Raw genomic sequence first — 21,768 nt, 5'->3', positions numbered from 1 at the left:
TGCAGGCAGGTGATGATGGACTCCCCCAGCCGCCCTCCCGTGAAATAAAAAGACCCTGGCAATTTTCCACAGCAGTCTCACCCCAGCCTCTCTCTTGTCTGTGCAAATTACATGTTTCCCACTACTCCCTGGCTCCTGGGGTGATTATAGCGTGCATCGGGCCCCCGCAGGTGGCTCACCGTGCACTAATAAGACCAGAGACAGGCTTCCCCAGCGTGCAAATGTCAGAGATTTCACTCCCAGACACATCATACCTCAGCATGACATTCACTTCCCTGAAGAGGATGATGACTGCTCAGGCTGAACTCCTTCCTGAGGAGGAATAGACTGGCATTAACATGTCAGAGGAGTTTCACCAGTTATGTATCAGTAAAGACAATGTACTAATTGTTACCTAAACGCCTCATCTCTTTAACACTGGTTGGTTATGAAACAAGTAACCATGGCTGCGTTTACACAGACAGCCCAATTCTGATCTTTTTTTCACTAATTGGTCTTTTGACCAATCAGGTCAGCTCTGAAAAATAGTCTGATGTGACTGGTCAAAAGACCAATTAGTGAAAAAAAGATCAGAATTGGGCTGCTGCATCCTAAGATCCTCCCCGCTGTATTGACTCAATACATTATAGAATGGTCATATATCCCTTTATCTGACTATCAACATTTTTTGTGTGTGTGTAAACCGTATGTAAAGTGATTGTTGTAAAGACATCTGATTTGTCCCCTAATTGAGTGAGTGTCGCCTAATTGTCATGGGTCTGTGGCATCCATCTGTGCCCAGTTCAGGTGGAGAATTGGTGAGAGATGTCTGCCCTCCGCTGGATATACAGGGTAGTAGTGACGATTCTGTAATACAAATTCACCTCTACAAGGATCCATAGGGACAAATGGGCATCAACTGTTTTTTAACTGAGGTATAGGGGGGGGCTCTCTGGTCATATACTTTGTCCTTTGAGTGGTTGACTACTTCCATGAGGTAAGCAGTAGTGTCAGGCGTACACGACACTACTACAATCACTACCTGCCACGCACACCTGAACGTTACCAAGTTCATGGTATGGGTGACTGGAGGGGGTAAACTCATTGTGTTGCATAATTGATGGTCCATAATATCTACACAGCGCCTGTTTGGAAACAAAGCACTCATTAACTATTCACTAAATGATTTTGAACAGAAAAATGATTCCAGGCCTGTGGATCCAGAGAGAGGCCTTTGTCGCTGAAACCCCTGGAGTCTGATTTCAGACTGGTGAATAAGACGTGATGGTTCCTCTGGTTCTATTTAGTGGAGAGATGAGGATAGGAAGGGTGTACTGTTCATTTGCACACATTATACACTTGCAGTTACATTTCAAGCAATTTAATCCATTTTATGTTTTTAATATAAAATGTATTTGTCTGTCTGTAAAGCGATGACAAGAAAGAGTGAAATGATTTGACTTCAGCAATGTCATATAACAGTCCAATAGTCTTTCTTCCATTGTTGTCATGGCACCTTGCCGATAATCAGAATGCTCATGAGGAAGACCATGATGAAGAAGATCCACATAAAAGAACCTATCCATCACCCTGGCAACCTTCTTCCACTCTGCCTGGTGGCGCAAGTGGCCCTCTGCTACCGGAAGCAGATGGCGATGTACTCCACATTCCGCACCAGCTTGGAGTCCACCCCGGGTAAACTGCTGCCATGACTACAGAACACACAGGGGTCAAAGGTTACTGAGGCCACCACAGCAGCGTCCACGGCTGCCTTTTCAACCTCTGGACAGCATGGCAGCGCCTCCTTACAGCAATCCCCCAGGGAGAGGTTCCCGTTGGGCTCAAAACCCTCGTACTTGGAGCTGGAGAGATGGGTCTTCTAATCTCAGGTGATGTGGTGTTGATGGTCGAGGCTTGGGGTGACGTTGAGGTCCAGGAGTTTGGGATCCGGGGTGTTTGTGGCGGTACTGGTTCTCTCGCCCGCTGTGGCCTCCCCGTTTCCCATTGGCATGGTGGTGGGGCTGAAGATGGGGTGGTGGAAGTCGTCTTGTCCAAAGTGTGAGGAGGAAGAGGTGGCAGGGACACAGTTCTCTCTCACCTCATAGACCAAGATGATCTTGGACATGTAGTTGATGATGAGGACTTTGGCCCAATGGGTGTGTGTGGTGTGTGTGGTGTGTGTGGTGTGTGTGGTGTGTGTGCCCATCCTGTTGCCGTTGTATGTCCAGGAGCCAAATGTGAGGTTGCACTCCTGGCTGTGGAAGGGGAAGTAGGAGACGACCACCACAAAGGAGCTCAAATTCAAATTACATTTCATGCACCAACACTTATTGTCAATAAGGGAGGTTATTTCTAGATAGTAGAAATGATTATGGTTTAGAGGCTGTACTGTACAGTATATCTGTGTGACGTACAGGTCATACTTGTTATAAAGGACGAGGTCAGGCCTCCACACCAGACTGCTGGGGATCCTCCAGGCCATCATAGTCCTCCTTGTTCCACCTCAGGTAGGCATCGTGCCACGTCTGACCAATCCACAGGTACGCTATCAATACCTGGTTCCCCTCGTCCTGCACACAAAGACACAGATATAAACACACACAGACACAGATATAAACACACATAGACACAGATATAAACACACACAGACACAGATATAAACACATACAGACACAGATATAAACACACACAGACACAGATATAAACACACATAGACACAGATATAAACACACACAAACACAGATATAAACACACACAGACACAGATATAAACACACATAGACACAGATATAAACACACATAGACACAGATATAAACACACACAGACACAGATATAAACACATACAGACACAGATATAAACACACATAGACACAGATATAAACACACACAGACACAGATATAAACACATACAGACACAGATATAAACACACACAGACACAGATATAAACACACATAGACACAGATATAAACACACACAGACACAGATATAAACACACATAGACACAGATATAAACACACACAGACACAGATATAAACACATACAGACACAGATATAAACACACACAGACACAGATATAAACACACATAGACACAGATATAAACACACACAAACACAGATATAAACACACACAGACACAGATATAAACACACACAGACACAGATATAAACACACACAGACACAGATATAAACACACACAGACACAGATATAAACACACACAGACAGATATAAACACACACAGACACAGATATAAACACACACAGACACAGATATAAACACACATAGACACAGATATAAACACACAGACACAGATATAAACACACACAGACACAGATATAAACAGACACAGACACAGATATAAACACAGACACAGATACTGTATAAACACACACACACAAACACATAGATGCAGGTGCCCACATGCTGCAGACACATGCACACAGCAGTCTCACACACACACACACACAAGACATGTGGACACACACACTAATAAAGGCAATATACTAGCTAACAGTCTTATTTTTGTTGTCATTGTCTCTCTCTCTCTCTCATTAACCCACTAAAGTCTCAGACTAGCTGTCAGACATTGAAATTCAGGCCCAGCTGTCTGTCAATATCAGGTGGATGAGGAGTTTAGATGGGGGGGTTGAGGGGTTGTCACTGCCAGAACCTGACGCATTGCTTGACCAAAGCATGGAACCAAGGAGTAATGGGACACTCAAAACACACACACACACACACAAATAAATACAAATACACACAGGTCACACACACGTCATTAGTCTGTCTGCATTTCAAAGTGACAGGATGACATCATCCCAGAGACAGGGAGTGAGTTGGCAGTAGGACAGCTCTCTTTAGAGAGCACTAGACAAGGTACGCTTAGTAACACATGCACACACACACACGAATGGGAAGTTGACACTCCACTGGACTGAAAGAGTATATGGCTGATAACTGTAGGCCTGTACAGTACATCTGACGTCTCTCATATACATCAACAGAGGAAGCAATTGGGTAACTAATACAGCATGTTCAAGGTACAGTACTTGTGCCTTGCATATATAGGTAAAAGAACAGGTGGGTCACAGAGTTGACTGACTATACGTGTCTTAGCAATGAGCAGAACAGCGCTGGCTGCTGCCTGCTTCCTGTCACACTGTTTTACGTCCTCTGATCTAAAGTACATGATCTCTCTCTACGATATCTCTCAGAAGAGTTATCCTCTGTATACGTACACACAGTATTTGATCAGGGGATATACATTTTGTCAAAGCCTCATTGTGAGAGAAGCCGGTTATAGATTACCAGTGGTCCTCTACTCGTCGCTGAGACCTAGTCGGTAATCTCTGAGACTCACCATGCCTTTGATCTGGGAGAGAGTGATCTGCAGGGTGACATTCAGGGCTTTGTCTGTGCCCTTAACTGGCCGCAGGGCTTTCGAGTAGTTCTCCATCAGGTCAGTGAGCAGCTGCAGTGCGTACTGGCCCTGAGCCGTGTGGACCAGTACAATAGGAGAGTAGAAGTCAGTCTTATTTATGAAAGAATACAGAAGGTAGGCCAATTCGTTGTAGCTTCCATGTATGCCTTCCCAAATTGCCTTCCCTGTAGCTCAGTTGGTAGAGCATGGTGTTTGCAATGCCAGGGTTGTGGGTTCGATTCCCACGGGGGGCCAGCACAGAAGAAAAAAAAATGTATGAAATGTATGCATTCACTACTGTAAGTCGCTCTGGATAAGAGTGTCTGCTAAATGAATAAAATGTAAATGTAATGTATGTACAGTCGTGGCAAAAAGTTCTGAGAATGACACAAATATTAATTTTCACAAAGTTTGCTGCTTCAGTGTCTTTAGATATTTTTGTCAGATGTTACTATGGAATACTGAAGTATAATTACAAACATTTCATAAATGTCAAAGGCTTTTATTGACAATTACATGACGTTGATGCAAAGAGTCAATATTTGCAGTGTTGACCCTTCTTTTTCAAGACCTCTGCATTCATGCTGTCAATTAACTTTTGGGCCACATCCTGACTGATGGCAGCCCATTCTTGCATAATCAATGCTTGAAGTTTGTCAGAATTTGTGGGTTTTTGTTTGTCCACCCGCCTCTTGAGGGTTGACCACAAGTTCTCAATGGGATTAAGGTCTGGGGAGTTTCCTGGCCATGGACCCAAAATATCAATGTTTTGTTCCCCGAGCCACTTAGTTATCACTTTTGCCTTATGGCAAGGTGCTCCATCATGCTGGAAAAGGCATTGTTCGTCACCAAACTGTTCCTGGATGGTTGGGAGAAGTTGCTCTCGGAGGATGTGTTGTTACCATTCTTTATTCATGGCTGTGTTCTTAGGCAAAATTGTGAGTGAGCCCACTCCCTTGGCTGAGAAGCAACCCCACACATGAATGGTCTCAGGATGCTTTACTGTTGGCATGACACAGGACTGATGGTAGCGCTCACCTTGTCTTCTCCGGACAAGCTTTTTTCCGGATGCCCCAAACAATCGGAAAGGGGATTCAGAGAAAATGACTTTACCCCAGTCCTCAGCAGTCCAATCCCTGTACCTTTTGCAGAATATCAGTCTGTCCCAGATGTTTTTCCTGGAGAGAAGTGGCTTCTTTGCTGCCCTTCTTGACACCAGGCCATCCTTCAAAAGTCTTCGCCTCACTGTGCGTGCAGATGCACTCACACCTGCCTGCTGCCATTCCTGAGCAAGCTCTGTACTGTGGTGCCCCGATCCTGCAGCTGAATCAACTTTAGTAGACGAACCTGGCGCTTGCTGGACTTTCTTGGACACCCTGAAGCCTTCACAACAATTGAGCCGCTCTCCTTGAAGTTCTTGATGATCCAATAATGGTTGATTTAGGTGCAATCTTACTGGCAGCAATATCCTTGCCTGTGAAGCCCTTTTTGTGCAAAGCAATGATGAAGGCACGTGTTTCCTTGAAGGTAACCATGGTTGACCGAGGAAGAACAATGATTCCAAGCACCACCCTCCTTTTGAAGCTTCCAGTCTGTTATTCAAACTCAATCAGCATGACAGAGTGATCTCCAGCCTTGTCCTCGTCAACACCACACCTGTGTTAACGAGAGAATCACTGACATGATGTCAGCTGGTCCTTTTGTGGCAGGGCTGAAATGCAGTGGAAATGTTTTTTGGGGATTCAGTTCATTTGCATGGCAAAGAGGGACTTTGCAATTAATTGCAATTCATCTGATCACTCTTCATAACATTCTGGAGTATATGCAAATTGCCATCATACAAACTGAGGCAGCAGACTTGGTGAAAATTAATATTGGTGTCATTCTCAAAACTTTTGGCCACGACTGTGGGCTACTACCTCTGCCAAGGGGTCTAATAATTTATGGCACAGGTGGTATGGTATTAGCCCCATGGAATGCTGGTTCAATCCTCCCTCCATTGTTACCCCCTCAATGGACCTAATAGCCCACATTGAGGAAGGGTCCTGTCTAGAGAGTTGTCTGGGGTGTGGAGAGATGTGACGCCTTGGTCGAAGTGCAAGGCGCATCCCGCGTAATCCAATGCGTAAAATGAGCTCACTGGGACGTTTTAAATGTAAAAGCAACAATGTCAATCTAGGTCAGAAATAATAGACTGTTAATATGATTTAAAATAAGACAGACATATGTTTACATTTTCATGGGCTTAACTCCATTGTAGGATTTCCCAAACATATCCTAAGTACAGCTAATGTCACTGACTGGAAACATCTTCTGCTTTAGGATGAATGTCCAGAAGGAACCAGGAGGAAGTTGCATCAACACACACCCGCTCCTTTGTTTAATAAATCCATCCAGGTTTGCATGACGTCCATTCAACCCCAATTGAACTCAATTGCTGATAACAGCCCTCCTCGCGTTTTAGGGCAGCGGAGGTTGCATGCCCGCTCAGACACAGAATAGGACCCCGGCTATCACGTAGGAGGAAACGGGGGAAACCAGATGCCCCTGGACCATAGGCTCAACACACAGGATGTATTCAGCTGTAAATCAAACTATTGACAGGTGTGCTCGCGAGGCAGACACTGGTTGAGGCAGTGAAGGTAACCATGGTCAACCAGTGTCTGCCTCGCGAGCACTGAATACATCCTGTGTGTTGAGCCTATGGTCCGGGGGCATCTGGTTTCCCCCGTTTCCTCCTACGTGATAGCCGAGGTCCTATTCTGTTCAATGTAATAGGCCTAGGCCTACCAATTTGTTGATCAATGGCCTTGGATATCAGGTTTGGATCGGGCATAGGAATGGTTTGTGTGATTTTATCATCATGGATACCAGGGGAATGAAATGGTTAGGCCTACAATTTCCAATCAAATACAAAGACTGGATGTGGGTTTTGGTTGCCTTGGAGGGCCCTTAGAAGACATGGGTAATAGGGCATTGAGGGAATAGATGGTGCGGGATTATATCTGGATGGTATAACCAGTATACGTGTTCCTATGAGGGTATTCAAGTCCAAAACATAGGGTTGTCTTCTTCACAAAACCTAAACCTGGGACATAAGCCGTTACCACCCTGACACTTACTCAGATCACATCTCACTTTACTAAGTATCATTTGACCGCCACTAAATCCGCACAGCTTTTCTCAGCTCTGGCAGAAGACTTTGGTGGCGTGTCAGGGGAGAGATATTCATCAAGGTAACAAAGAGAGATACAAAACAAGCTTTTGTCACTTGGGAAACCTGAGGTTGGCTTTGTCTGTATCTCGATAGCAGGTGTCGCTGTGCAGCAGGGGAGTCTGCATGGGGACACTTAAGGCCTAACTCCAGCCCACACACACAGTAGGCCTATTTACACACACAAGCTTGTAAGGGCATTCTTCCCAGTGCAGGCATGCTGCAATATGGGTATTGGAGAGCACTGCCAGGTTCACTCCTGTGTTGAAAGATGGACTTGTTGGCAAGGCTGGCTCAGACACAACACGCTACCTACCCTGCCATCTGGTTGTGTTCAGCCTAATAACTCTCGCCTGACTACACAAACAATATGCTCTGTGGCTTTTCTCAAACAAGAACTGATAGCCCATTGTACAATGTGTTAATCTAGTTCATGCTCTGATCCACTAGCATGTGGGGTTTTAATCATGTCTAGACAGAATCAATCCATTTAGTAAGTCCTTTCGTGCCACTGATAGTGCAGTGCATACAAATTCACTTATTTAAATAAATATGCATATATATGCAGCCTGGTTACACACACACAATTCTATATTGTATTGCATATGCTTGTTCTATTTTCCTCAAGTATATAATTCCCACTGGACTTTGTTTCTTCCAGCATTATAAATTTAGCTCCTCACCCTAGATTTTTGTACACATACAGGGAGGGAAGACTACTAATCAAACACACAAATGCAAACACACAATACTCAAAAGTAATTCGGCAATATAATGAATTTCTGAAGAGCAAATAAAACATCACCACACATTTTGGATTAATTTACACAGACTTTAATAGCTTTATTTACAGATGAATTCTTTTGAATTTTTTTTGATTTTTTTTTTTTTTACCTCTGTTGGCGTAGTTCAGTGGATGCGATATCTTTCAAACCACTTAATTTTTTTTAACTCCCAGTCTTAAATTTGCTTGAGTAGTGTTATCGGTGAACAGTGCGCTGAGCGTTTCTGTTTTCTTTCTCTCTTTTTAAAAACGGGAATCTAATCGTCTTCCTGTAGGAGGCCAGAACCAGATAAAAAAAGGGGGAAGAAGAAAGAGTGATGATGATAGTCATGACAGGCTTGAGAGGGGTGGGACTCCCTGCTGATGGGGTGGAGAGTTTAGGATGGTAAGACTAAGACAGTTGACATATCATATGGCTACTGCAAATGCTAGGAAACATCAGTGATGTGGTAAGTGCAAAAATGGTGGAGATTTCTCTGTTCAAACAATCCTACAACACTTCCTTATTTCTTCCAAGGTCATAACTGATGTAAAAGGATTGTATACATCATAGGACGCCGGTGGAGAGTGTTTAGACAAAGCCAGTGAGTCTGAAGGAGTTGGGATGGTAATGGACATGAATAGCATGAGTAGAGAGGGAGAGGAATGGCACATGGCCTAAGAGAAGGAGTCATTTGATTGAGGTATGTGAGATGATGGCAGGGAACAATGCCAATGTGAAGATGGCAGGGAAGATGGAGGAGAGTGGTACAGAGATGATGACAATGGGAGAAATGCCAGGAGGTTGAGAGGGGGTATCCAACAGGTAGATAAGAGGGGTGAGGGGTCAGAGGGACAGCAGAGAAGAGGGCTTCAGATGGAGGGAGACTGAAGGAGAGGGGTCAGATGGGGGCATTGAGACTCAGTTACTGAGCAGTAGCTCTGTTGCTGTCTCCACATCCCAGGATTTCGACGACAACGCCACTATTACTGCATTCTGTGGAGACGGGACAAACAGGAGTGTAAGAAGTTTAGAACACTATCATAACTGTGCTACAGTATTCAAAACACAAAACTGAGATCCATTTGTGAACCATATTAAAATGGGATCAAAGAACACCACCTATCAACAGTGGTCTTGTAATACCATAATAAAGCGTAAATGACTTATGAAGGTAATGAGACAGTAATAAGGGGTTGGTCACTCACTTTGTCAAAGCCCATGGCACAGAGTTTGTCTATTTTGCGTGTGTACTCTGGGCTGGAGGAGGGGGCGCCGGCGTACACATGAGACCAGAGTCTGGCCGTCTGTTTGAACATCTCTGGATTCTGCTTATACTGGGGGGGAGAGAGAGAAAGAGAGAAAAAAAGAGAGAAACAAATAAAGAACACATCACAATACCGAGCAGGCAGCAAGACAGCAGCATAGAAACCTCACTAGGTGACAATTTAGTAAATCACATTTACTCAACGAACAAATGGTAAAATCTACAAACAGAGGCATACTTATTATGCATACTCTCCCTCTCTCACACACAGACATAGAAACCCAGTGTTCCTCTCACCTGATTGGCCACCACAGCGTCCTGTGGGTCATCTGGTTCTGCAGCTGCCAGTAAGGCCTGTAGTGACAACAGCACTGTCCTCAGCGTCATAGCTGCCGCCCTGTCAGACACACAGAGGAGATGGTATTAGAGTACTAAGAACTAGGATCATCCGTAACTAAGACATGACAATGAAAAAAAATAAACCTTTAAAGAGTATTGGAACAGAGTGACTTACCACTGGTCTTTGAGGATGTCCAGACATATAGCACCTGTGACTGAGCTGATGTTGGGATGCCAGATCTTTGTGATAAATCGCACCTGGGAAGCACATAAACAAGCAAGTGAATTAGCAAAGGACTTCACAGGTCAATGTTGACAAAATTCACAACTGAACAATAAACATTAGAATGTTATTTTTTATACATACCTTTGGTGGATTGAAGGGATATGTTTCTGGAATTTTAATTTCTAGTTGATATCTGCCACCTGAAAAATACAGTAAGCAAATAGTTATGACAGCAAGAACGCCAACATACGCACAAGTACTAACTAAAACATGGGATCAAGCGACTGCTCAAATCTTCTGTAACCTTTTGCATGACACAAGCCTAGCTCCCTTGATGGAAAACTGCTTTGAATCCTATTGTGGCGCATTAGACAGACTAGAGTTTGACCCAGGTAAGCTAAGTAAGTCTGCCTCAGCCCTCAACTAAACACAGGTAGGTCTGTCCCAGGTAAACCAGTTAGGTGTGTCCACAGTCCCAAGTCAGCAAACCCCGGCCTCTCACCTTCATAGGGCGTGTCAGGTGGCCCTGCGATCTCCCCCTTCAGCTCTGTGAAGTTCTCATCCACTAGGTCCACCTTTATCTGGTTTTTACTTGTCTGTCAGAGAAGGAGAGAAGCAGAGGTCACCAGTTGGTTCTGTCACAGATCATGTGCTGGGGTGTAAGGAAAGGAGGGGTAGCCATAAGAGAGTACCTCATCTCTACCCAACTTCCTCTCAACAGACATACTCACAGAACGATCGGTGACAGCTAATACTTTCACATGACCTGTCTCCTTCCACTTGAATATGACATATCATTTGATAAGAAGCAACAGTATGAGAAGTTTGTCAGTTCCAAGTTGTGCCTTGTGCTACACATTCTTACGGGATATGCAAAACTAGTTGGCTAACGTCATTCACTATTAAAATACTACCATGACACTTATGTTGCTCAATACCTTTAACTTTCGATGCATGGCATGAAGCATGTCATAATCACCTGCAACAGGACAAGTAGGTAGAAAATGTCACGCTAGCTTTCGAACCCAAATCTGCCAATGCGGCAGAAGTTGACACCCTGGTAGTAAAAACACAGCGTTAACTGTGGCTGGCAAATATCATACTTCTTAGTTGACTAGTTAGCTACCACCCCTAGTCTGACGTTAGAAAGGTTAATTAAGCCTCATATTAAACCAGCGTGACTTCTTTCAATGGTTAGCTAGCTACCTTCGCTGGAAACGCTAACATCAAGGCAGGGAATTTCCTGTAGGCTAGTTAAATTAGCAGCATAACGTTAACCAACGTTGCGAAAAATCCAGTCACGCGTTCCTTCCTTGGCCTTCGTTTGCAAACAAGGTAGTTAGCGCCTCGTCCTTCACCTTTGTTAACATCTGGCTAAGTAACCTCAGTAGCTAGCTGCTAGATAATAAAACACTAATTTTCAACAACAGGCAATCGTGTTAGACACCAACTCAGCTAGCGTTAGCTTGCTAGCTAGCTAGATATTTAGCGTATCGTTCACGGTCGATTAAAAAAAATAAGCCCACCTCCTCGCTTTTGAGAACCTCTTTAAATTCCCGTTTTATCCTTTGAACCGCGATGTTGGCCATGATTTCGCCGTGTTTCTGTCGGAAGGGAACACGATCCTCTCGCTCAGTCAGGCCTCGCTTGGCTTCAGCCCTACTAGTAGCTAGCTAACCCAGCTAATTCGCAGTCCCCCTCGCACTTTCGTTCTTTCTGCCTGTCACTTTTGGATCCAAGCAACAATAACAGTTGCAAGGGTACAGCTAGTTACCACTAAATGCTAAGTTCTGCGGAAACGTGACTGAGCCACGATGTCATAAAATATATCGCTAGATGGTTACAAAAGAGCCGAGGGACATGTGTATTTTCTGGAAATATTGTCACAATGTACGCAGTTGACAGTTTGTGATGCTGGAAACATTTTAATACCAACTGCATGCAAGCTGAAAAGCGGATCATGTGATTTCGACAGCATTGCTTTGCTGTACGCTACTTGTCATTAGTTCCCTCCCTGTCATTACATTCCAGAGACGCTTGTCTGCAATACCTGGTACACCTATTTATTGTATGAGTGGACAATGAAAAACAGGCCTAGAATTGCTTATATATGCTTGATTATATTGTCCAAAATATAATTTAATATATCAATAATTACACTGTACATTGAACATTATTTTTATTGTTACCTATCTGGACCTCAATGATGCAACATGGGGCAACATTCAGAATCTGCCTATAGAAAAATATGTATCTGGGACACAACTCTCAATTCAACAGTATATGCTTATATATGGTTCACTGCTTCATAAGCCCTTGCTGGATCTAAAATGATGATGAGGAAGCGATAAGCATAGGATGAGAAAAACTTCAAAAGTTATTCTATCAATCTATCAGAACAAACAAAGGATTTCCTTATTTGTATTAGTGGTCTTTGACTGTCTCAACCTAGAAAAACTGCTTCATGTGGAGATGTTATATCGCTACAAATGACAGCTCAAGATGACTTAACTGTCTACGTATGTCAGTTTATTTACATACTAAAATCAGACTCTGTGGTAGACTATGGTATTCATTCATCCTGTACTCTGTCTCTATTTTCTACCTTTCTCAGCCTGTGTGTCATGGTCAGCTCTTTCTCTCTGTTTTTTCACCAAGTGCCTTGAACCAGCGTTGGGACATAAGACCCCCCACTAGGGGGCAGCAGTGTCTCAAAGAAACAGTGCGCATAGAACAGCAACATTTCTGGCACAATCAAAGCTTCTACAACAGATAACATCAATTTGAAAAAGGGAAAGCTGCAACATACAGTTGTATTTTATTGAGTTTCATATATAGCAAATTATTATGGTTTAATTTACAGAATAACATATGTTGTATTTACAATGACATTACACATCATCTTTACCCCCCAAAAATCGCACAATAAATTAGTCAAACTTAACAAGTGCTTGAGTTGGCCACCCATAGATAACATGTCTCTGGAGCCCAGAGAGAAAAATACTTCTGCCATCAGTCCAGACTCCCTATGAACTTCCTATGATTACAAGTATACAAAGACATGAGATCAGGACACAGAGTGATACACACTAACAAGTCATACAGGGCAGTCTATTGTTGGCCTACACGATACACGATCAGTCCATCACAATACACGATCAGTCCATCACAATAGCAGCATTCATAGAAGGTCTCAAGTTATAGCCAACCGCTGTCAACGAATCAACAAAACAGTCTCATGGCTACATTATACTCATGTCTATAGGGAAGGACTGATGATTGGCTGAGAGAAAGTGATGATAAAAAGATTGTGGGGGCTGCTTTGTTAGACTTCAGTGTGGCTTTTGACTTTATCGATCATAGTCTGCTGCTATAAAAACGTATGTGTTATGGCTTTACACCCACTGCTATATTGTGGATAAAAAGTTAGCTGTCTAACAGAACACAGAGGGTGTTCTTTAATGGAAGCCTCTCCAACATAATCCAGGTAGAATCAGGAATTCCCTAGGGCAGCTGTCTAGGCCCCTTACTTTTTTCAATCTTTACTAATGACATGCCACTGGCTTTGAGTAAACCCAGTTTGTCTATGTATGCGGAGGACAACGCTATACATGTCAGCTACTACAGCGACTGAAATGACTGCAACACTTAACAAAGAGGTGCAGTTAGTTTCAGAGTGGGTGGCAAGGAATAAGTTAGTCCTAAATATTTCTAAAACAAAAAACATAGCATCTTTCACTCATGCTGCCAAACATACCCTCGTAAAACTGACCATTCTCGACTTCGACGATGTCATTTACAAAAACGCCTCCAATACCCTACTCAATAAATTGGATGCAGTCTATCACAGTGCCATCCGTTTTGTCACCAAAGCCTCATATACTACCCACCACTGTGACCTGTACGCTCTCGTTGGCTGGCCCTCGCTTCATACTCATCGCCAAACCCACTGGCTCCAGGTCATCTACAAGACCCTGCTAGGTAAAGTTCCCCCTTATCTCAGCTTGCTGGTCACCATAGCAGCACCCACCTGTAGCATGTGCTCCAGCAGGTATATCTCTCTGGTCACCCCCAAAGCCAATTCCTCCTTCGGCCGCCTCTCCTTCCAGTTCTCTGCTGCCAATGACTGGAACGAACTACAAAAATCTCTAAAACTGGAAACACTTACCTCCCTCACTAGCTTTAAGCACCAACTGTCAGAGCAGCTCACAGATTACTGCACCTGTACATAGCCCATCTATAATTTAGCCCTAACAACTACCCCTTCCCCTACTGTATTTATTTATTTTGCTCCTTTGCACCCCATTATTTCTATTTCTACTTTGCAATTTCTTCCACTGCAAATCTACTATTCCAGTGTTTTACTTGCTATATTGTATTTACTTTGCCACCATGGCCTTTTTTGCCTTTACCTCCCTTATCTCACCTCATTTGCTCACTTTGTACATAGACTTATCTTTCTACTATATTATTGACTGTATGTTTGTTTTACTCCATGTGTAACTCTGTGTTGTTGTATGTGTCAAACTGCTTGCTTTATCTTGGCCAGGTTGCAATTGTAAATGAGAACTTGTTCTCAACTTGCCTACCTGGTTAAATAAAGGTGAAATAAATAAATAAATAAAAAACTCAACTAAATTTTGTAACAAATAATGTGGAAATTGAGCAAGTTGAAGTGACCAAACTGCTTGGAGTAAACCTGGATTGTAAACTGTCATGGTCAAAACATATTGATACAACAGTAGCTAAGATGGGGAGAATAAAAAAGTCCATAATAAAGCGCTGCTCTACCTTCTTAACAGCCCTATCAACAAGGCAGGTCCTACAGGCCCTAGTTTTGTCGCACCTGGACTACTGTTCAGTCGTGTGGCCAGGTGCCACAAAAAGGAACTTAGGAAAATTGCAATTGGCACAGAACAGGGCAGCACGGCTAGCACTTGGATGTACACAGAGAGCTAATATTAATAATATGCATGTCAATCTCTCTTTGCTCAAAGTGGTCAATAGATTGACTACATCACTACTTGTATTTATGAGAGGCATTGACATGTTGAATGCACCGATTTGTCTGTTTGAACTACTGGAGCACAGCTCGGACACCTATGCATACCCCACAAGACATGCCACAAGAGGTCTCTTCATAGTCCCCAAGTCCAGAACAGACTATGGGAGGCGTACAGTACTAACTACATAGAACCATGACTACATGGAACTCTATTCCACATCAAGTAACTGATGCAAGCCGTACAATTTAATGAAAAAATATATAAAATACACCTTATGGAACATCTGGGACTGTGAGGCAACACAAACATAGGTCCAGACACATGCATACACACACACACGATAACATATGCACTATACACAAATGGATTTTGTACTGTAAATATGTGGTAGTGGTGGAGTAGGGGCCTGAGGGCACACAGTGTGTTGTGAAATCTGTGAATGTATTGTAATGTTTTTCAAATGTTAGAAACTGCCTTAATTTAGCTGGACCTCAGGAAGATAGCTGCTGCCTTGGCTGCATGAGGATCCAAAATAAATACAAATACAAATGTTTGTGATAGTTTATAGACTATAAACTGTCAATTGTATTCATTGGAGATACATTGTTTTTCAATATGTGGGATCTCTAGGGCTCAGACAGAGACTCTATTAGTCACTTGGTATTGGTAAAGATGACCCCTTGGCCCTCGCTGATCCCGCTGTGTTGAGCACAATCCCAGTGGGTTTGTGGATTAAAATGAAGGTGCCCCCTAGACACTGCTCTACAGTCAGTTTTGTGTTTTTCCTCTCAGTTCAAGGTTAGGATTTCGGGAGGGTAAGCTGATCCTAGACCTGTCCCTAAGAACCATTACAACAGAACCAAACACCTAGCAGCTGACCACTCGGATTCTATCCGTCACATGCTGCAGGGCCACTCTCCCACAGCTGACACTTCATCCCCAATGGGACAGGACACACCGGCACCCCCTCCTCCTAGTCCTCTTCCTCCTGACGATGATAACTGCCACCAGCACAGCTAGCGTGATGAGGAGACATGCAGCGAAGAACAGCAGGGGTTTGTTTGCTGAGATGCGAGCGCAGATGGAACACAGCGTCCGGCGGTTGCTGACCCTACAGGAAGATGTGATGTTGTTGCCAGGGAAACCACTGCAGTCAATGATCTCTCGGTAGGCTGCGATGGAGGCTTTGGGTTGGGACTGGTGGTGGAAAGAGGTGAAGAGGCCGAACTGAGGGACGTGTCGATCCTGCAGCTTCCAGATGTAGAAGCCCTTTATGTTGACTCCATCCAACTGACGAGCTGGAGTGGAGAGAAGACAGGGAGAAGTGGGAGGTCAGAATCACTATTTCTACATACAGAAAAGCCACTTTAAGCAATACCAATAACAACAAACTGTAGCATGTGTGGGGGCCATAAACCAACTGAGCCTTTATTGTGGCTACAGTACTGCACAGGATGTTTGTCTCAGTAAAACGGGACAGTTCTCACTGGGATTCACTTTAGGATCTCAAAGGTTCCTCATACAGTAAAGTCTGTGAGTTTATGAGGGGGCTCATGTGATGATAAAGCTGTGCTGTGGTGTGTTAGGAAATTATCTGTGAGACCCGACACCTTCGACCTCTCATACTAAAAGCTGCGAATGAGTGCCCTACACTACCTTTCTGCAGAAGAAACTGCAGAGAGAAGGTTTGTTTATTTAATTTGGAAATAAGCATAGAACCTCTAAGATATTTATGATACGAACAAGCTATCATCGGATTAGGGGGTTTAACAGGAGTTTGAATGGGTTAGTGAGAGTCTCACCTCTGAGGGCCTCCTGCAGGTAGCTCTTGATGTAGTGCTGCCTGAGCAGATCCACACCCCGCCGGCTGTGACTTCAACCGGCAGGCCCCCTCCATACCGCTCCTTCACCCAGCGCAGCACCCTCAAGAGGCCCCAGGGGACCATCGCCTGCCCCAGGACAGAGGAGGCCCAGGTGGGGTCAGACATCAGCAGGCAGTCATGGTCTGGAGGTTGCTGGAGGTTAGGTGGGGTAGTTTGATGAGAATGGGGGCATGGTGACAAGAGACGCATGCTGAAGTGGTTCAGTGCGATGAAGCCCAGCGCCCCTCATAGCTCTTCTCTTTCCCGGTCGGTGAAGTGCGGTAGTAGGGATCCAAGGAGGCCCATCTACCTCGCCCTCTCCTCCAAGTACCTCCTCATGTCTGGAGGGTGCTTACCACTCTTGCCCTCCCCCTCTCTGCCCCCTAGTAGTGGGTCTAGCCTAGTGGTTAGAGCGTTGGACTAGTAACTGAAAGGTTGCAAGATTGAATCCCCGAACTGACAAGGTAAAAATCTGTCGTTCTGCCCCTGAACAAGGCAGTTAACCCACTGTTCCTAGCCTGTCATTGAAAATAAGAATTTGTTCTTAACTGACTTGCCTAGTTAAATAAAGGTAAAATAAATTTTAAAAAACAACAGGAATCTCTGAGTGGGGGTTGCATGTGACTCCAGGAAGGGGTTGGTGGGTTCTACCCAGTTGGCTGAGATACTCCCTCTCATAGAGCCTCCAGGCCTTAGTGTGGGCCAGCAGGAGGCTATGGGCTGCCAGATGCTGCTCCTCTCCACTCTTGTAGGCATCCATCAGTCTGTTGGGCTCGTTGATGGTGATCCAGTAGCTTGGAGAGGGCTGCGTATCTCTGGAAGGCCTCTGCCGTGCTCCGGTTCAGCTGGGCCAGGCAAACCCAGCAGAGGGGCTCTGTTAGAGGGGTAGTAGAGGGTGACCATGGAGCTCAGTCAGGAGACAGTGTTATCTGTTAAAGTGATTTAAAATGCAAAGTGTATCCATGCAGGTGTGCATTCTAGTGTATGTTTGCATGTGTATTAAACATTGAATACGCACTATACAGTGTGTGTCTACCTCAGGGCCTCTGTGTGCACATTAGACAGATCTCCATGGGGCAGGATGAGGGACCAGTTTAGAGCGAAGCGGTAGTGAGATGCCCATGTGACCTCGGATGGCCCGGTAGTTGTCCTGGTGTGGAGCTTGACCCCTCTGACAGGACGCAGCACCCTGTCCCCGGTCAGGTTCCAGCTGTACAGGTGGGGGTCCAAGAATTGAGGGGAGAAGGGATGGAAATGGACCTTTAATAAAGGAGAACAAGAATATAAATGTTTGTGTTTACTTCTGTGTAATGACCTAGCTTGTGTATTGTTCTGTTCGAGATCAAGTACAAAAAAGCAGAGCAGTTTTGCTAAATAAAATCACCATTTCCTCCATTTTTCCTTTCTCCTCCCTCTCTCGTTTCTGCATCCTGTCCTCCTTTTCTCATCCCCTCACCTGTAGGGTTGAGTCGGCCACGCCCCAGTGGAAGTCACATGGGAAACACCCTTTGACCTCTCTGGTGTTCTCATCGCCAGGGAAATCGTTGTTCTTGACGACCTGCCTGTAGATCTGAGCGGTGGTCTTTGGGACCCTGGTTCTGTTGGCCTGGCTGAAGTCTACATAGAACAGACCTAGTCTCCCACTGTAGCCGTAGTTCCACTGAAAACCATCCACCAGAGACCAGGCTGTGTAGCCAAACACTCTGACACTGTCAAACACCATCACTGGACACAAACAAACACAGAGAGAATTAAATGAGGAGACAGTTACCACAGAGGTACAAGTAGCACAACAGTGCAGAGGTTAAATGTATTAAAAGGGGTCAGTCTGTCAAATATACTCTCTTGTTGACCTCCTCTGTTTTCCCTAACCCTGCCCCCTCCTCTACCCCCTCCTCCCTCCTCACCTTGCAGCACCTGGTTGATGAACCTCGTCATCAGGTAGATAGCGACTGTATCCTCCCTCTCCACAGCCGCACCCAGCCCAGCACCCGCCTCAGGTCTGGGAACACCAGGCTCTGGCCCAGACTGTTAGGCCCAAAGGACAGGGAAAAGAAGTCAGCTGTTCCCCTCACCCAGAAGCTTCTCCTCAGGTGTGAACTCGGGCAGGAGCCATCTATGAGTGGATCTCATAGAGGCTTGGCAGTCACCGTCCACGAAGATGGGATTGGCGAACCAGCCAAGCACCGCCTCCATGGACTGCTGGCAGAGGGAACCCAGGACGAGGGACACCTGACCCTTCTGAGTCAAAATCAAATCCAATTTTATTTGTCACATACACATGGTTAGCAGATGTTAATGCGAGTGTAGTGAAATGCTTGTGCTTCTAGTTCTGATCATGCAGTAATATCTAACAAGTAATCTAACCTAACAATTTCACAACAACTACCTTATACACACAAGTGTAAAGGAATGAATAAGAATATGTACATAAAAATATATGAATGAGTGATTGCCGAACGGCATAGGCAAGATGCAGTAGATGGTATAGAGTACAGTATATACAAATGAGATGAGTAATGTAGGGTATGTAAACATTATATAAAGTGGCATTGTTTAAAGTGACTAGTGATACATTTATTACATCCAATTTGTAATTGTTAAAGTGGCTAGAGATTTGAGTCAGTATGTTGGCTTCCTGGGCGTTAGAGAGGAGACATGTCGTACTCATCTTTGACATCTCTGCACAGATACTGGGACAACCTACCCCCAAAAAGCACTGCACTGTGTTGTACCTTTGAGTTGCCTGGACTGAGAAGGATGCATTTGCGGCCCACAATTTGGGTGTTCCTGCAAGTGCAGGGGGACCGTTCATGCAGTAAACAATGGGTTACTCAAGGGGGGGGGGGGCATTCCTGTAGATGCATGAATGCCCACATGCAGGAATACCCTGAAGTGCGGGCTACAGTTGTACACTATTGCCTGGACGGGTCTAAAATTATTTGCTAAGGTTATCAAACAGGAGATCAGTGATGATATATGGTGAGTAGGGGAAGTTAGGCCAAAGCAATCAGTTACCATTGACGACTTTACAACCGCTGAATGTGGGATGAAAATATATAGTGTCAAGAAAAAGTATGTGAACCCTTTGCAATTACCTAGACTTCTGCCTAAATTGGTCATAAAATTTGATCTGATCTTCATCTAGATCACAACAATATGCAAACACAGTGTGCTTAAACTAATAACACACAAACAATTATACGTTTTCATGTCTATTGAACACACCGTGTAAACATTCACAGTGCAGGGTGGGAAAAGTATGTGAACCCTTGGATTTAATAACTGGTTGACCCTCCTTTCGCAGCAATAACCTCAAACAAATGTTTTCTTTAGTTGCGGATCAGACCTGCACAACGGTCAGGAGGAATTTTGGACCATTCCTCTTTACAAAACTGATTCAGTTGAGAAATATTCTTTGGATGTCTGGTGTGAACCGTTCTCTTGAGGTCATGCCACAGCATCTCAATCGGGTTGAGGTCAAGACTGCCTGGGCCACTCCAGAAGGCGTATTTTCTTATTTTGAAGCCATTCTGTTGTTGATTTACTTCTGTGTTTTGGGTCGTTGTCCAATTGCATCACCCAACTTCTGTTGAGCTTAAATTGGCAGACAGATAGCCTTACCTTCTCCTGCAACATGTTTTGATAAACTTGGTCATTCATTTTTCTGTCGATGATAGCAAGCTGTCCAGGCTCTGAGGCAGCAAAGCAGCTCCAAACCATGATGCTCCCTTCACCATATTTTACAGTTGGGTTGAGGTTTTGATGTTGGTGTGCTGTGCCTTTTTTTCTCCACACATAGTGTTGTGTGTTCCTTCCAAACAACTCAACTTTAGTTTCTTCTGTCCACAGAATATTTTGGACAGTAGCACTGTTGAACATTCAGATGCTCTTTTGCTAACTTCAGATGTGCAGCAATGTTTTTTTGGACAGCAGTGACTTCTTCTGTGGTGTCCTCCATGAACACCATTCTTGTTTAGTGTTTTACGTATCGTAGACTTGCCAACAGAGATGTTAGCATGTTCCAGAGATTTCTGTAAGTCTTTAGCTGACACTCTAGGATTCTTCTTAACCTTATTGAACATTCTGCACTGTGCTCTTGCAGTCATCTTTGCAGGACGGCCACTCCTAGGGAGAGTAGCAACAGTGCTGAACTTTCTCCATTTATAGACAATTTGTCTTCCCGTGGACTGATGCACATTTTAGAGATACTTTGTAACCCTTTCCAGCTAAATACAAGTCAACAATTCTTAATCTTGGGTCTTCTGAGATCTCTCTTGTTCGAGGCATGGTTCACAATGCTTCTTCTGAATAGCAAACTCAAATTTTGTGAGTGTTTTTATAGGGCAGGGCAGCTCTAACCAACATCTCCAACCTTGTCTCATTGATTGTACTCCAGGTTAGCTGACTCATGACTCCAATTAGCATTTGGAGAAGTCATTAGCCTCGAGGTTCACATACTTTTTCCAACCTACACTGTGAATGTTTAAATGATGTATTCAATATAGACAAGAAAAATACAATAATGTGTGTTATTAGTTTAAGCAGACTGTGTTTGTCTGTTGTTGTGACTTAGATGAAGATCAGATCTAATTTTATGACCAATTTATGCAGAAATCCAGATAATTCCAAAGGGTACACATACTTTTTCTTGCCACTGTAAATGGCGGACTCCCTTAGAGGCCCATATGC

General features: G+C 44.2%; 1 protein-coding gene and 2 pseudogenes across 2 annotated transcripts; all 3 read right to left on the bottom strand.

Moving 5' to 3' along the window:
* Positions 1-1,486: 1,486 nt before the first annotated feature.
* LOC115205012 (neuronal acetylcholine receptor subunit alpha-9-II-like) lies at positions 1,487-6,708 on the bottom strand (annotated as a pseudogene).
* A 1,715-nt stretch (positions 6,709-8,423) lies between these two features.
* LOC115205334 (ubiquitin-conjugating enzyme E2 K) lies at positions 8,424-12,166 on the bottom strand. Of its 2 annotated transcripts, none has more exons than XM_029771174.1 (7): positions 11,735-12,166; positions 10,711-10,804; positions 10,350-10,408; positions 10,158-10,240; positions 9,941-10,040; positions 9,585-9,713; positions 8,424-9,372 (listed from the first exon to the last, which is right to left on the bottom strand). In XM_029771174.1, exons 1-7 carry the CDS (start codon positions 11,795-11,797, stop codon positions 9,298-9,300), a joined length of 603 nt encoding a protein of 200 aa, XP_029627034.1. In that variant the 5' UTR covers positions 11,798-12,166; the 3' UTR covers positions 8,424-9,297. The 2 variants fall into 2 exon arrangements, with proteins under 2 accessions (XP_029627034.1, XP_029627035.1); XM_029771175.1 differs by lacking the exon at positions 11,735-12,166 and adding an exon at positions 11,188-11,702.
* Positions 12,167-15,740: 3,574 nt separating this feature from the next.
* Positions 15,741-20,715, bottom strand: LOC115205011 (beta-klotho-like; annotated as a pseudogene).
* Positions 20,716-21,768: the final 1,053 nt, after the last annotated feature.

The sequence above is a fragment of the Salmo trutta genome, chromosome 13 (genome assembly GCF_901001165.1).
Source record: "Salmo trutta chromosome 13, fSalTru1.1, whole genome shotgun sequence".
In the NCBI taxonomy this organism is placed as follows: domain Eukaryota; kingdom Metazoa; phylum Chordata; class Actinopteri; order Salmoniformes; family Salmonidae; genus Salmo; species Salmo trutta.
The sequence above is the reverse complement of the archived record's forward strand: the minus strand, read 5'-3'. Positions and strand labels throughout refer to the sequence as shown.